Genomic DNA, 17813 nt, shown 5'->3' with positions numbered 1-17813 from the left:
ACAAAAACTACTGGCTGCAGTTTACTTAGCCCTGGGATGGTAAGCACTGTTCAATGTAATGCAACTGAATACTGATAAGTAGAAGTAAAATATCTGCATACCAAAATACTGATATGCTTAACTACAGATGATTGGCCATTTAAATTTATATACCATTTTCATAGAACAAAAAGCAGCAAGTGAACATGCTCTTCAGTTGAGGTATATTAAATGTGACCAGTTTTTGTAACTATGAAATGGTTGCTAGAAATAGAATAATGAGCCTTGGCTATGAGAGAAGCTACAGCTCCACACAAGTTGACCAACAAAAACATGCTTCATATTAAACTACCACTCATGCCATGAAGTTAAAAGTTCAACAAAAAAAATGTTGCAAGCCTATGTATAAGTAATGTAGGTAGAGGTCAATTTAGGTCACTGGAACCATTGCAGTAACCACATTGTCTTACTTTCATGTACTTTTATATTGATTTATCTTCGCAAAAGATTAGTCACTTACTCTCCGCCAATTGTGGATGCATAACTGGAAGCCAGTGTGAAGTTCTGTTAAATTAAAGTGCATGTATCTTCAACATTTCAAAACAGAAAGCCAAATTAGGGGACTGTACAACATATCATTGTAAGCATATCCTACAGTCTATATTGTAGATGACAAGTCTCTGATTACTAGTTTAATTTCTCTGTGGTATATGTGAGTCTTACATGTCTTAATTTGTATCATCTGTGTAAGTCAATGTAAGTACAGCAAATATGTGTGTTCATGTCATTGTATTACAATTACAGATAGAGAAAGACTATGATTATTTGCAACAAGGGTGTAAGAGCTTTCTTTATCAGAAAGGGATGCTTTGGCAGAACAGATAATCACTATGCAGATCATGTGTATTCCGCATGGCCTTAAGTATTGCAGGTTTTCTAAAAGAATAGATGGATATTCCAAAAGTGAGTTCATATGCTTCATTCAGTAGCAGCATCTTACCATTTTACAATGACTACTGATTACCTTCCACAGTATAAATGTTCCTCATCATATGTGATTCCTATATTGATTTCACCTTCTGATACAATATCCGAAACATTGATTGTTATAACAGCAAAATACTAAACCTCACTAGGTTTGTTAATTACATGCAATGATACGGAACTGTCTTCATGTTGATGAGTTGCAAAACACAACTGAAAACAGTGAACAAGTGTAATTTCCTAACCAAGAAATTTGTCGGTAGAATACGCTTCTTTACTTCGTGAATTTAGGAGGGAGAGGTGATGGATGTAACCAGAGGAGGGTCAATGGGAGTGGAGTCCTAAAATGTTGCCAGTTAATAGGTCAGCTAGGTAAATGGAAAAGTGCAATAGTAGCATTAATACAGGTAAGAGAGGAGAGATGTACATTCCAAAACTATCAAGAAGCCTGAAATATGTCCACAATTAGAGGGTCAATCAAGCTGCTGTCCTGTTTTCTAAACAATAAAAGTGAATTGAATTGTGAAATTACACATCTGTTGGACACAAAGAGTGTGACTGTGTCTTCAGTAAGTGTCAGTCCTTGTTAAAATTGTAGTCATAGAGCAGTGAGATACATTGATGATCATTCAGGGGCTTACAGCGGCTTTCTGGGGTTTACGGCGGCTTTCTGGAGAATCTACAGAATACAATCAAAATAATAACCTCTGGAGAAATACCCTTCAAAGACAATACTTTAACTCAAGATACACTTACAACAAATACACTAAAAGGCAATAAAGAAAACAGGCAGGGGTATTTAGTAAAAGCATATTAAATGCAAATCTCCAAATGTGCTGATAAACAAGTATACAATTACGATACGTAATCATCCAGGCCTATATAATACATACATAATACCTCTAAGGATTTCTGCGACCAGAGCACACGCGGCACCACTCTGAACTAGGAAAGGGAGAAGCATGTAACTCCGAGAAGCGAGGCGGGTATGCAAAGAAGCGAGGCGGGTATGAAAGGTCACACCCTAAACACCATTTGGCGAGGGCAGCAGTGACCTTTGCCCGACCTCGACCCACTGGATATTTCCCTTGCACCCACGCTTAGGAAAAATCACATCGGCAACGATTAGTATTATTGTTTTTGTTATTATTAATAATTTTGTCATTATAATTTGTATTATCAGGGGGTCCAGATCTCATATGAACTGTACAAAGCATGCATTCTATGATTTAGGTGTCATCCCGCTGCGAGTCAGTTGCTAGTCCTTGTAGTATTTTCTTTGCTAGCAGCCAAAGCGCATGCATCAGTAAAACATTTTAAACGAAGAATCGAAGAAGGCAATAAATGTTGTGTTAATCTCAGTTGGTTGCTAGTTGTACAAGTATGTTATATATTATAGTCTGTCATACCAAACACATGGTTTACTAGCACTTTTGATGTTTTATAACTATATTAACGGGGTGAATGAATACTTTGTCGTTAAGGGTAGAGTGATTACTTTTTATAAACTGGCGCTAGTATAGTGTAGTAATCAGCCAGTAAGATTAAGTTGTTTATCAATTCATAAATGCCAATACTGAACTGAAAGCGAACCAAACCCATATCAAAGTTATCGAAATTTCAAGTGGAAAGCAAACAATTATCTAACTCCTTTATTAAAACAAATAAATACTTACATAATATGCACTAGCCTACTTAACATCGACCTTGGTTGCCAGTCAGTGCCAGTGTTATTAGGTCACAGGGGTGAGTAGAAATTGTTTAAGCTATCTACTTTTGAGCCCACTGTCAACTCAAATACCGTGACAATTTACTTATTGTTGTTCAATGTCGATCTGATAACATTACATATCTGTTGTCATATTTTGTTTTGAACTATCTTCATTGGAATCATTAAATAAAGAGCTTTGAGGAAGTGGAAGTCAATTATTGACAAGCCCAATGTTGTAATCAGTGACCTAAAAAGTCATTAGTTCACTACCAACTTTTGACTTTAAAACTGTTTTCTTTAAAACGCAAATTCGTTTTAAAATTCACATTTTAAAACATGAATTTTTTTACCCGAGCAGACTACGAAGGAATTGATGGAGCTATAAATGTTTCCCTAATTCAGACCGCATATTGACTGGGATTCTTGTTCAAAGACATCCACACTTATTGTACACTAAAAGACCTGAAAACCACCTGGTAATGCCTACGAATAATTTCCCTTAAGACGTTTAGTTGTCATTACATGTTACTGTCAACTAAGTTATCCGCGATATAAAATGCGATGGTAGTAGCCGAGGTGTAAACAGGTCCGAAAATGAGTCTGAGACCGACTAAAATAATGTGATCAGAACCCGTTGTTCAACACTGACAATTATCGTTGGCAAACATCGATTACAGAAGGATTTAACCTTGTTTATAACATCTCGATAGTAAATACCTCATTTACCTGCCACTGTTGTGGATACTTTTTAAGAAAAGTCACCAAGGAACGAACCTGGGTTCGAAAACCAAACTACCGAACGACTGATCCGCTCTCAACACCAAGTCCTTGCATCAAGACTAACTGTGTGATCATCGGGTGTGTATCACCATTCCCATCGAAAGGGAACATATACTACAGGTGATCTTAGCTAAAAGGCCGAGAAGCGATCTGTCACTGTTGTGGATACCCCTTGTCAGGCAATGCCCATTTCGCTTTATTTTGAAACCGTCCACTGACGTTATTTGCGACTTGTAATGTCAGCATTTGTCACGACCCGACAGTTTCATCTCTAGTTATTTCCGACTGACCATTGGTACTGCCACACGATGCTGTTCTGAAAACATACATACGCTTTATTACGAGGTGCAATTATTGACAACCGTTAATGTCCGTACTTTATACAAATTCCTATTGTCAACTCAAGGAAAAATCGGCTGGCAAATATTTATATCTAGAATAATATGTGAATGTTAACATTTCATACTCATTAATGACTAGCAACGTCCATCATTCTCTTATTTAAATGACGCCAACTGCATTCCTCCTCTTCTCGATACTTTACCATAATATAATCACACATATTTTCAGATCGATCAACTCAATACCAGGAGTTTCATCGTCAAAGATTAGTCGGTCATAGGATGACTCGTTTGTGTTTTCTCCTCGTGCACAGTTATTGAACTGTTCAACTTCAATTAGTAAAATATGAGCTTTGATCGCTTATCTACCATATTTCATTGTTCTTGGCACCAGGCCAATTTAGTTAATCATTTACTTTCAACAAATTGATAAAGTATTATTTGAATAAAGCTGGCTTGATGTAATGTTTGCTTACGTAGAATAAGGTAACATCTCCATCTTTCGAATGACAACGTCAATAAAACTTCCGCTACCTACAAGGTCAAAAGCCTCAATTAGCTATTAACTCTACAATGGTTCGAACCGTGCAAGTGCCACAACATGTTTCGAGCCACATGTTTCGAGCCACATGTTTCGGTGCCGTAGAGGTTATTGTCACCCTATTGTAAGCAAATTAATCCCAGCGTGTATGCTGTTGAGATCAGCCGAACAGTAACAGCCAAAATGAAGTAGTCTAGAACTATCACGATCAGTGTAGGAAACTCACACAAAAGCAAATATTAGAAACAGCGTGTTTTACTCTCACGGTCACATTTTATCAGACATTATAGTTGGTCAAAGTTTGTGTCGGTTGAGGATCAGCTCTCCGATGATCGGAACCTGTACGAAGCTCCCTTAATTTTTTCGTTTTTGAATTTTTAATTCAGTTTTTTTTCTTAGAGTAATATCTTGACACTAGTTGTCCACTACGTTATCAATATTTGCTATTTTTCTCCAAAATAACCAACCCGTACAGAAATGCATGCAGCAGCATTCCAGTACAGTAACCAATCGAAATATTCTGTAGATGTGTGATCTTCTACAGTCTATGGAGTAAGAACTGCAAAACAGTGAACATTTCGCTGCACCCTTTGATGACCTGCAGATCGACGTTTGACCTGTCCCCCATGCCAAATTTCAATGTATTGACGTAGCCTGGTACCAACGACCGTGATATTTCACATATGTTTAAAAGTTTCTCACCTATTGTCCCTGAATATTATTATTAATATTATTATTATTTTTGTTTATTTAAAAGAAGGCAGCTGTTGAATAATTTATCAAAAGTAGTAATATTACAAAAACATATTGAGATTATAAGATTAAACGCTGCTACATCTTACGTAAACGCAAGCCACATGTGCCAAAGTAAACAATTATTTCTTCCAATAACCTATGAACTATTGGCTTCAACATATCATACGTTCAATATCTAGCCTTCTATGCTGGACATATCATCACAACGTATTAAGAAGGCGAGAAGGAAGGACGTCATTTCACGCATCAATCGCAAAAAGGTATCGAGGACTTTTGTTTTCATTTTTTTTAAGTGCGTAAAAGTTACAAATTATTTTGAAACTTAAGAAAACTTCCTTGTTGTCAAGTTATTAATTGGATATTTAAAATCATCAGTATTTACTCAAAATAGTCGAACAGTGGTCACTTTTTTCCAATTTAAAAAGTTAGCTTTCATATCCACCTTCATAGTATCTTCTTCCATGTGTTTAACACTTCTCGAGATCTAGAAGTAACAGTGATTGCGAAGCACCTGGAAGTATCTTTAAAGCAATGTTTAGCTTGTTAGACTTTGAGGCTAATACCGGCTACCAATTACACTAGATGTAGGAGCTGATGTTGGATATTTTCCCTAGTTTAATTGTCTTTTAACTGAGTTTAGAATTTCTTTGTTCACAAATATATGAATTTAAATTCATGATTTTTGTCACTCGAATTAGAAACTTCGAGAATATTCATTCGATATTATAACATGCAAACGAGGTTGTATAGCTAGGTACATCTGGTGTAAATATGAATTAAGTCTACGTGCGCTAAGGGGTTTGAAAACTGAACAGTTCTTGAGGCCTCTCGTATCTGTTTTTAGACAAAATGTAACGAACTGATGTCACTGTATAATCTGATCATATTTAACTAATAACATCACGCTACGTTGCCAACAACAAACTATTTGAATAAAATGACATGTTTTGCAGTAAATATATGTAACATGTTATCATGTTGTGTTTCTAATCATATAATCACACAATGTTAAATCAGAAAGATTGGCTTTAGAATAAATGCTTATAAACGTGTGCATGCCCCGCTATTATTATCATTTTGACGGTGTATCTGTAATTGTACACAAATTACACTCAGGTTAATATAAATTTATAATCGGTATCTATATGTCCCGTGAGAGCGGAATAACAACCGATGTATGTCTTCTACCGAACACTTCATTGAAATAATGGATAATATACTTTTCCTTTCTTTTCCAGCTTGCACAAGTTTCATTCACTGTCTCAGACTCTTTATGCGACCTGACAGTCCCATTATCAATATGTCGACGGAAAGGTACGAATCTGTCAAAAACTTATGTTTTACGTTCGCCCAACGTCAGTAAAGTATTCACATTGATCGGCATGATATTAGGCATTCGCATACTATATTGAATGTAATCTGTTAATTTTATCCAAAGTAGTTTTTGGCAGTGGCGTAGTAAGGTACTTTTGAGCAGGGACGTAGCCAGGGGGGGAGCAGGGGGAGCGACCGCTCCCCCCTTTCAGTGTCGAAAAAAATGTTTAAAAACTGTTGTTTTTTTAGCATGGTATTTTGTCAGTGCTCTTTTGATCTTGAATACTCGTCAGCTCCGTTAACTCAATTATAATCGTAGTAACATTCACGCCTACTGATTCAACTACTTACTTAGTTTGGCAGATGCAATTAGCTAAATTTAGCCTATAGCCTATTACAAGCCTACAGTTGGCCACTGCGTAATAAAATACATATTGCCTACCCAACCGCACTCTATGGAATGTAACGAACCGTATGCACAACAACGTCGACAACGTTCGTTCTCATCCTTTCTATGATTCGTCCTAAGTTGTTGCACGAACAGCATGTTATGAAGCTAATCTAGCAATCGTAAGTGATACGCACTTCCTATAAATGATTATTACACTGCTAATACACTGCGATAACGATATTTGTTTTTAGGCCACTGCATATCTGGCTATATTCCAAAATATGAAAGTTTATATTGTCCATCAGTTAAGTTGGTCAAATGTATTAAAGTCCAGACATTGGACAATAAACAAGAATCATCCTACTTGAAAAATTGTAAAAGAGCACTATGTTTGTCTTTCTGATATATTATGTAAAAGAACATGTAAAAGAATTCAAACAGGAAACAAAATCTGCTGATAATATGATATCATATGATCAGGGGCGTAGCCAGTGTGTAGCACTGTGGGCCCGGCCTACACTTTTTTTGGCCAAGTTATCTTTTTTTAAAAACACCCATATTTCAAATCCATAAGCTTGCTGGACGAGTTTAAGAGTCTAGACAGGAATAACTATTGAAATGAACGTAGCAAGAATATGGCTTAATTAGGTGACCTAGTCTTCTAATTTAGGCTGTCATTTCTATCGCGTGCCGTTTCATTCAACACTCTACCCGCCGAAAAAGACTATAGGACCCGATCTTGTCAGTGTTGTAACATCTAGTGAAGAACCTGTTTACGCAGATAATATTTCAGTTGAGAAAACAGTTGAGAAATTTGAATCAGATGGCAATCGTCGGATAGCTCTCGCCTTCTCTTATTAGGCTAACTTAAACATTTACAGTTGTATCAAAGACAATTACTGGCTATAGTTGTATCTAAGACATTCCTGGCCTATCTATAAATGTAACAACAAGTATCAGCAGTTAAAAAGTAAGACTACTCTGTACATGTACCTTGCTAATTTTAATACATTATGTATTATTGAATTATGTACTTAACTCGTTTGTTTTTTGTTGTTGAAAAGTGATATTGAATGAGGTGTCTCAAGTTAGCAAGAGGCCATGGAACCAACATGAACACTCGGGAAGGGCCGTTTCCGGCCATCTGGGGGGTTTGTAAACCAAAAATTTTCTTGTACGCTCCGCGCCAACCGGTGGCGCTCCGCTCAGATAGTCGTGCCTAAATTTTTGAAATCGATACCAATCGGGGGTGGCTGAAGACTGATGGCCGGCCTGGGGGAGGGGTCTAAGGGGAGGGGGTGTCCCCCTCCCCTATGGATTTTTTTGCATTTCCAGGTGGCCTCAGATGCAAGTTGGTGCAATATAGCACACTTCAACCCACCCACTCCATTTTGTATATAATTTTGCATTTTCACCTGGCCTTAGATGCAATTTGGTGCTCCAAATGAAAAAGGGGGTTTCTGACTTGCGAAGCGGGGGCGGAATGATACTTCCGCCCCTCCATATTTTTCACTGGGGGGGGGGGGGGGGCTGGCGCCCCCAGCCCCCCGGTTCCTTCGCCCTTGGTTTTTGGTATCCAATATCTCGACTCAAGTTTGAACATTATTTCTTACTGCAGCCGAATTATCATCACTGGCCAGTTAATGTGGCTTGTACTAACTATACTGTATCACAGTATCGTCACATTCATTTGTTTCTGCGTGCCAAATGTCCTGAGACCAAAGAAAGACGTGAGCGGCGAGGTTGTCCTCATCACTGGTGGAGGGAATGGCTTTGGAAGGTTGTTTGCTCTGGAGTTCACCAAACTAGGCGCGACGGTGGTTCTTTGGGATATCAATGAAAAGGGGGCGCAGGATGTGGTTGAGGAGTGCATCGCGTTAGGAGGCACAGCCTATGCCTACAAGGTTGACGTTTCGAAAAGTGAGAACGTATACAAGGCTGCAGCTGCAGTTCGACGTAGTGTTGGTGACGTTACTATTCTCGTGAACAACGCAGGCATAGTACAAGGCAAGAAACTTCTTGAAGCGCCAGATCACCTGCTACATCTAACTATTGATGTCAACTTGAAAGCAGCGTTTTGGGTACGTTAAAGATTAGTTATCATTTTGAATGTTTCAAAGTGCGTAGTATGTCACCACATGTTTATAGACGTTGGGGAATAGCTTCATAGCTTTCTGCTGTCTACTTTGCGTCAAATTGATCTTAATATGTAATACTATTATTGCTGGTTTGTTTGATTCTTGTGAGAATGAGTAGAAGGGAATAATTCCATTTCTCAATTTACTTCGCCACTTCCCAACCCCCAAATTCCAGAATATGACTTTCAGTTCTCATACTGTAACCTGTGAGGCACCCTGCAGTTCGGACCCCATTTATTCTTTGTAGTACATTCTTATTATTTTTCATTCATGTTTTATTTATTTATTACAGTTGTTCAAAGCGTTTGCTCCGAGCATGCTTGAAAAATGTCATGGCCATATTGTAACGATGGCTAGCGCCGCCGGGTTCGTTGGTGTACCAGATTTGGCAGACTACTGCGCCAGCAAGTATGCAGTTTGCGGTTTGGAAGAGGCAATGTTCTATGAAATGGAATTGTATAATAACACTGGGGTACAGTCAACTATTATTCATCCGTTTTTCATGAACACAGGAATGTTTAACGGCGTTTCAATTGGGTAAGTACACCTCGTTTTGAAACTGTCACATACAAAATATGACAGTCAATGTAGAGCAGTAATGCACTCAAATTCAATCCGCAGTTGTTTTCTTTTGACTATTATTCCAACATGCGAAATATGCTTCTCTCTGCTGGTTGGATGGTAGCTACTAACAACGCATCGCATAGATATTTCTCCATAACCATAAGCTTTTATTTCCCCAAGCAAGCAAAAGACGAAATTAAATTAGGAACTTGACATATCTGTTAATATCAAGCACTGGTCATAATAGAGTTGGATTACTTACACCAATTTTTCGTCATAATGTCAGTTGAGAAAAGCAATATTTCTGCAAATGAATTGCAATAACACTAACAAGCCACGAAAAGAAAAGTTTTGGTAATTTCGATAATACTCAAAACGACTCTGTTCACCTCACGTTAAGTGTATTAAGTTCTGAAGTGTGATATATGGAAGTTAATAACTCGTTGGCAGCTGCATTGTAGCCTCAAGATATCACCGAGATAACCAGTTCATAGACCTGATAAAAGAATAGAGTTCACCTGCAATCATCGAATGAGGTCTTTATTTGCCTACTTATGTCATAATTTTAAACACACACACACACACACGCAAACAAACAATATATAGAAGCACCAGTTGTATAGAGATAACAGCCATAACGTTAGATAGCTGAGATATATGTAATAACTGTCAATCTAATTAATCATTAAAAAGGATTACATCATCGCTCTTACAGATGTAAGCAAAGTTCATCGACTACTATCATTTGAAGTACTCAAGATTATATCAGTCCTGGAAGATAACAAGATTGTGGTTGATCAGGATTTGGCACTCTGCCAAGTGAATGCAACCAATGTCAAGACTACGCTCATGACACATTGTATGCAAATATTATGTAACCTTTCGCATAGTTATTGAAAGATGGTTATATTTTGTAGGCCATGGTTATTGTAACAATAATATTTTCATGGTCCTTCCAATATTGCATGCGCCGGGGATCATTCGCACTATAGCAACATTCATCTGGGACACGTCAGTTGACGAAAGTTACATTTAACGAAGTGCCTGCTGCAGCATGTTTCTTTAAACCTATGTAGAAGTCAGTTAGTTTAAAAGATACATACATTCTTCTTTACGAAACTAAAGTGTGAAGGCATCGATCATGTCGCAACGACTCGCCTAGTCAGACATCTGAGCGAGTAGAGAAAGATGTTACAAGTGACGAGAGACAGCATTCAATTGTGTGTTTTCTAGCTTAAAATCTTAGCGCAATTTTATGTTAAGATTATTACTTTTTATTAACTGATGATGCTATAACTGAAAGGAATGGGTCACTTTTCTTTCAAGAAATTCATCTGATCTTTATTCAGGTGCGGATCAGTGATTGAGACCATGGGGATCTCGACACATGTTTTGGAAACAATAAGCAACAAAGCCAGCTACAAATTTAATTGTAATAATATGAGGACAGATGTTTTAGCATGCTGCTTAAGTTTTTACTTGTATGTGTTAATGTCCAGCTCTTTCGGTATCCATTTATCCACGCTCCTAACCTCCGGGATATCTTGGATGCACTTCTTGTAGTCGGCTTCGCTTCAGATACATACAGCTTGTGTTGCCTGAATATATCTTCACATATCAATAATTCCATTTGCGATACCGTATCTACTAAAAGAGATATCTAAATAAATAGTTCTACTTGAGGTGAATAAAGATGCATAATAATGTGAAGTTTAGTAAATCATTTACAATTCTTGTCTTTGGACAACAGCCATAGTTTCATAAACAAATCCTGAACGTGACTGCAACACTGAGATACATCAAGGTCATACATCAAGGTTGCCTTTCTGTACACGACCTTTATAATACTTCCATATGAACTTCATTGTTTGTTTTTCTTTGACATTTATACAAAGATCGAAAGAAAGATAACTTATGAACGAGGTTTATCATGAAGTATTAAATGAGTTTGAATGAATTATAACAGTGTAGCGACAATGAAGCTAATTTGATTTTTATTTACAAAATTCTGGATCCGCTGCTGCAATTGGTTGAAAGTTAACTTTCCCGTAAATCACTATGATCTGCAGTGTTCAGTGTTATGGGTAATATAGCTTTCAGTGTTTCTTGTCGATCAAAAGCTTTGTTCAGGTAACATTCGTTACCGTTTTTCCAACACCCTTTGTGGATTTATTTTATGAAATATTTATAGAATCGAGTCTAGATACCTCCGTCACTTTCTCTTCACACATCATATTTTGGATTAATCCAAATTTCTACGTATTTTTCTTTCGTAAAAGATGGACCAAAATGAATATCTTGGGGTATATGGGTTTTCTGTAATGTTTATAATCTGTTCTATTTAGTTCTTATCTATTCATTCTCCAGGGTTCCTTCCATAATGCCTATGTTGGAGTCACATCAAGTCATGAAGCTCTGTATGGAAAGCATACTGACCAATCAGCGTTATGTTTACGCACCTGGGGGGCTGTTGAGGGCCTTACAGATTGTGAAAACGTATGTAATTGTAACCATCATGATTTAGTTTACGCTCTGGGGGCATAATTAAAAGTTGCCATTGAGACCTTTGCTGTGGAGAAATAACTGATGTGGCCCAATCGAGCACGATTGATTGTTTAACCTTTCGAGAAACCTTAAACCTCGGATTGTCAGAAAAGTGCAAATGGTATCAAGGACGATAATGCAATGCAGTACCCTGTATTTGTAGTGGATCTTGTTCTGTCTATCACAAGTGTTTTTCATATACTTATGGATATTTTTTATTTTCAGAATTATTCCTGCAGAAGCATTAACTGCCTTACACCGTTTCTTTGGGTATGACAAGCAAATGTTGACTTATACTGGAAGAGAGAAAGTGGCCTGAAGATAGAAATCGTCTGAGACGGGGGTTCAGCTGATGTGCAAAAAATGACTTGAAACTTTTAATCCATATATTATGGTTGTTTACCAATGACTCGCAACAACACCCCACCCCTCACCATCACTGTGCAAATGTAGGATGATTAAAAGTTACTGACATTAAAGTTTATATTGTTTTCTAACATATTTGCTGGTTAATATAGATCTAATGAAGGAATCGATGTCTATATGAAATTATTTAACGGCAATTTTAGATCTCGCAATACATATTTGACTTTGTATTAAAAAAGTTGTTAATCACAATCTTGTATATCACCAAATTCCTCTCAAACTTCATCTTGTTGGTTATACGTATATGTGCATTTAAGTTCTGTTTTATTTTGCTGAACCTAACCCTGAACCTTAATGTATATAACAATGTATCACATCCCGTGATGACAGTAAATGCAGCTTTGTGTTTGCAAGACAGCATATCGCATATTTTGCTCCTGGTCGGATTTGCCATTAGAATGTCGGGGTTTATGAAACAAAAAAAATACAGTTTTCGTCCTTGGTGAATAAACCTGACCAAAATTGCATTATTGTGATAAGTACTTCAATTATGGAAGTCAAATGATAACTCCATAAAGGTTGTAATATTATTTGCACATCTTCTCAGTCTGTAGATAACACGTATCTTTGTTGATCCTTTAGTTCCGTTTAATACCGTCTAGTTCCCTTGGGACCACTTTAGTTCCCGCTTATTTCTTATAGCAAATCAAGGCGTATGTAAACACGGGCACTGACCTTTCAGTTTAGCCCCTGTGCAATATGATGCGTAGTAATCTGGACCGTCGGAGCAATAACAGTTAAAACATTGGTCACTTCAGTACTAAATCTGTCAGATCAATAACATACCGTACGTTTGTCATCGCAGAAACACTGTAATGCCGCTTTAAGAAACCGAATTCCATTTTTTTAATTTTTAATTTTTTTAACATGTTTTTTACATTCATTTGCTTAATTGCACCTGTACATAGATTGATGATATATTATGCTATTACATTAGTAAAACCGTTTTCTCGATTTCCGTAGATTCGTTTGTGATAGAGGATACGTAAGCAAAATAGGCAAACTTACTTTTTTTTCTATATCCTAAACACCTCTCCGAAAATGAAGTGGAGTTGCCATGAACCAACTCAACTTTCATCGGTGAAACACAATCAGTCGAGAGATATGTGTACGATCAGTCGGTGACAATATTATACCATAAATCAGGACCTCGGATACCCTTCCATACAGGATCATGCCCTTATCTTAATCAGTTGGGAGTATTTACCTCCCTCCCAGCCATTATGTTAACATTAATAGGGAATTGTCAGAATTCTTTAAAGTCGCTTGTTATTTCATTATACTCCAATGCATGCAAATGTTTTGGATAACATGTTAGTCGTATTGTAAACTGCAAAATGTTGTGGACACAGGCCACTTAAACGATTACTATAATATTGTTCATATTCATTACATGGACAATAGATATCCCTATTCTGTCCTATCATCAATATGGATATCAGGATAGTCCCAAACTACAATCTTTCAGATGAAGTGTGTCTTTGTATAAGCACAGTGCCGTGTATACTGCTTCAAATTAATACGCAATCGAAGATGTTATAAATAGGTAAATTCATTATTATACGGAATACAGATAGAATCATATAAAATAAAGCTTCTCGTTTCTGCAAATTTTCCTGAAAATGTATTCAACCATTGTGAATAGGTCAAAACCGTCATTCGGTGTATTCGAGCCTAACCAGGTAGACTACGGAACTGGTCATTAGCATAGCAACAATAACAAATAAGTAAAGGCAGATACGAAACACCTTTTTCTCATGACCATAATAGTATTCTGTAATATTTGATAAAACTGTGTTGAACTACAGTGTCGCATGTTTATATATATATGTGCAAATTTACCTACGTACACTGTAGGTCCTCCAAAGTTGTAACAGTGTTACCGCAAATATCATGACAATGTAACATCTAACACTTACTTGAAACTTCATTTTTCATTGTTAGAATCAACAGTATCGTCTTTCAATGTATGTGTGAATCGTGGCTACCATTGGTTTGAAAAGAAGACGAAAGATTATAACATTAGATAATTTGATCATGAACTTTATTGTGACATTTATATGTAGTGAAATTTCTTTTAAATGTGACAAAATAAATTTCTTGATCACATGCAATCACTTTTGTAGTTATTAAAGGAGACCGCAGTTTGTATTTGATCTTCTCTTGTATTGTGTCTCTTTTCAGTAGAAGTAGACTTAAAGGGAGTGGAGACTCGCGCAAAAAGAAACGTCTGTTGTCGGTAAATCTGACCTTTAAATGTGACAAAATAAATTTCTTGATCACATGCAATCACTTTTGTAGTTATTAAAGGAGACCGCAGTTTGTATTTGATCTTCTCTTGTATTGTGTCTCTTTTCAGTAGAAGTAGACTTAAAGTGAGTGGAGACTCGCGCAAAAAGAAACGTCTGTTGTCGGTAAATCTGACCTTGTTTCGAATGAAGTGTAACAGCACTGTTAGACATCACATTCGATACCCAGCCCCGTCAGTACGTAAAGTGTATACAACCGTACTAGTTGCACGACGCCTAACATAACTGAAGTACTGCATTGCAACTAAATAGTAGCCTACCACGCGTGTAGTTATTTCGCAAATCACCGTTTTACTGAACAAAATGGTAGAAAATGCAGATGCTCTGAAAACACATGGCTCTTATTATGATCGAACTGATACCGGTTGACTTAGGCAGTCAACGATTCCAACTGTGTGCGGTACATTTTGAATGTTAACTATCCCCCGTGTGCAGTCTCGCATAGCTCCAATGTAAACAGTTACCGCTTTGGTAGTTGGCACTGGCTACGCAGTAATATTTGTAAATCACATTCTACACAACTTGGTTGACTTATCATGGCATCTGCTCCAAACCCAAGCTTTAAAAGGAAGAGAAAAGCACGAACATTGAAAAGAAGGTAGATACCACTCGGTGAGGTACTTGAGGATTGGAACAAGATACTGAAACACTTAGGCGGCTGGACACACTACTAGTTAGCAAGGCACCTTCTCGATGTCCATGCTAAGCACTGCCACGATTTGTGTTCGTCGAAAAGTGGCTTTCCTCTCGATCAAAGCAACATGGCGAAGGCAACTACTTCTGCGGAAAGATCATCAGACCCATTCACAAAGGCAGGTGACCGAACATTTCTTGGTTAAATAGACAAAAGTGTAGCATTGGTTCAATTATTTTTAGCTTACAGTAGGCCTAAGCCTAAAGAGCCTAGAAGTACTCTATCATACTCTGTCATAAATACGCTGCCATAGATATGGGAGGAAACTAAGGCGCCCCCTCCCCATCCAAAGAAAACTCAAGCTGACGTTTATAGTTTATCAATTTAAATTAGAAGGTAGCTGTTATGAATACAGCATGTGCTAGATTTTGGCCAAGGTCCAGTGCTGCCTGCATCATCTCTAGCGTAAATAGGGTTTTCTGGGTTTGGGGAGGGAAGAGGTATTACATGACTGGATTCCTGCAAGCATTGTCATGAAGTTGCAAGTACGTAGGCGACCGCCAAACCTGGTTATGTGAGTAATTCATATCTTAATGTCAATACAAATATTCAGATTATTGGTAAATGATATCAAAATGCTCAAATGTTAAGGTCCGCCCTTCCCTGTTTCACCATGTTTATGAAATTTCAAAACTTGTTATTGCTAACATCAAAATGTGTATCATGACTAAAATAAATGCAAGCTTTGAGATGAACTTGATCCCAATCAAAACGAAGAAGACATGTGTATCAATAGGCACAAATGTGAACAGCACTGTCTCCTTTTCTTGTATGAAAACAACAACTTGGTGGACTGAAAGAAATCTAAAGCCATCGCTTACAGGAAATAGAGAGATAAATATTGACTATGTAGAACATACAGATGGTAGAGATGAGAACGAAAGTAGACAACTGTCAAATGAATTAGGTCTCACACACATACCCTACTATTTTATGTTGTGACTAATATCCTAGCTAAGCCTCAAATTTCATTTTTTATTTTAAATTTCGACTGAAAGTTTCAAAAGATGGTTGTGTATTCCATCTGTTCATGATTCCATACCTAAAAGGACAGTCAAACAGCATTTACACACATCTCTCCCTCCCTCAGTCTCCCTAACAATACCCGGCAGCATGGCATTGCTATCAATTAATGACGTCATGAAAATTGTGTGTGTATTGAACATATAGGGTACAAAGTGACAAGTAAGATGCAAGTTTAAAATTACAGTAATACAAGTTTAATATAGCGTGCAAAATTACTCGCTTGTATTTCATCAGCTACATTAGATACTTATCTAGAAACCGCCTTGCTGCCATTGACTTCAATCATCATCGAAATCGTCTCAATGCCATCGATGGGGATGGAAAGGTGAAGTGAGTACTCTATGTTTAACGTATTACACCACATTGTCAGATAGGCAGAAGTCACAATGTAAAGTTACTATGTTTTTTCATGGGTCAACAGTGTACCTTAATCATTTCTTTCAAAGAAATGACTTTTGGTTTACATATTTTTGTACAATGTTTGCCAATATGTAATGATACTATTAAATGTTTGCTGTACCATGTAGAGCGAATTTACAGTGCCTCAATGCATGTTACAACTGTTTTTGTTTTTTATGAAACCATAAACCTATGCACTAAATATGACATGCGTGTTTGTGATCCCTGTTTGTGAATACGACATTGCAAGAAGGAAAGCTTAAAGAGATCTCATAGTAAGTGTGAAGGTGTAATACATTGTGTAGAAGTGGCCTACTGGTTTTGAAGAGGTCAAAGATCATTTGGGTTCAAGATAGGTCAAAAATTGTAAAACCTTGTGAACATATCATGAAGGGCAGTTCTGATTCATTAATTTCATTCATTTATTGAAACCAGTATAAATATAGCATATTTATAAAAAGGAGTACACATGTCAAACTAAAAATAAATAAATATGAAAACCGTGATAGATAAGATGTTCAAAATGATTGCACATTGAGAAAGCGTTAAAACTATGTACATTACTAGAACTAGGTGAAACAATTAGTAAAATTAAATGAGAGGTTCCAAATTACCAAATTGAATGTATATTGCAGCACGGTAGATGAAAGAGTTCTTATAAAGTTGAATTCTATATTTTGGCAAGATATGAGGGTTCCTAAGATTCCTGGTAGCTTTCACCAACAGACAATTAAGTGGCCCATGTAGTGGGTGATCCTTGTCATCTCTAATTTTATTTGTCAATCTTACAAATTCATTCTTTGCAGCTGTGTTTACTTGATCCTTCAGTGATAGCTGGCTTACATTCAATATACGTGAAGTATACTTAAGGAATCTCATCAGTCTATGCTTGTCAGAAGATGATATAAAGTGATAC

The 17813-nt window shown here is 37.0% G+C and overlaps 1 protein-coding gene and 1 long non-coding RNA gene across 2 annotated transcripts in view; one reads left to right on the top strand and one right to left on the bottom strand.

Annotated features, from left to right (window-relative positions):
- The window catches only part of LOC139984152 (uncharacterized), a 99518-nt gene that overhangs the window by 18165 nt on the left and 63540 nt on the right, over positions 1-17813 (bottom strand). The window lies entirely within an intron of this gene.
- Positions 5269-14578, top strand: LOC139984150 (epidermal retinol dehydrogenase 2-like). The gene is made up of 6 exons (XM_071997902.1): positions 5269-5352; positions 6331-6406; positions 8416-8878; positions 9228-9472; positions 11867-11995; positions 12269-14578. The coding sequence occupies exons 2-6, from the start codon at positions 6366-6368 to the stop codon at positions 12360-12362; spliced, it is 972 nt and encodes a 323-aa protein (XP_071854003.1). The 5' UTR covers positions 5269-5352; positions 6331-6365; the 3' UTR covers positions 12363-14578.

The sequence above is a fragment of the Apostichopus japonicus genome, chromosome 17 (assembly GCF_037975245.1).
Source record: "Apostichopus japonicus isolate 1M-3 chromosome 17, ASM3797524v1, whole genome shotgun sequence".
Taxonomy (NCBI): Eukaryota; Metazoa; Echinodermata; class Holothuroidea; order Aspidochirotida; family Stichopodidae; genus Apostichopus; species Apostichopus japonicus.
The sequence above is the reverse complement of the archived record's forward strand: the minus strand, read 5'-3'. Positions and strand labels throughout refer to the sequence as shown.

Coding starts and splice junctions, on each gene's coding strand:
- LOC139984150 (XM_071997902.1), top strand. CDS start 6,366: ATGCGACCTGACAGTCCCATTATCAATATGTCGACGGAAAG. Junction 6,407..8,415: donor ATCAATATGTCGACGGAAAG/GTACGAATCTGT, acceptor TTCTTACTGCAG/CCGAATTATCATCACTGGCC. Junction 11,996..12,268: donor GCCTTACAGATTGTGAAAAC/GTATGTAATTGT, acceptor TTTTATTTTCAG/AATTATTCCTGCAGAAGCAT.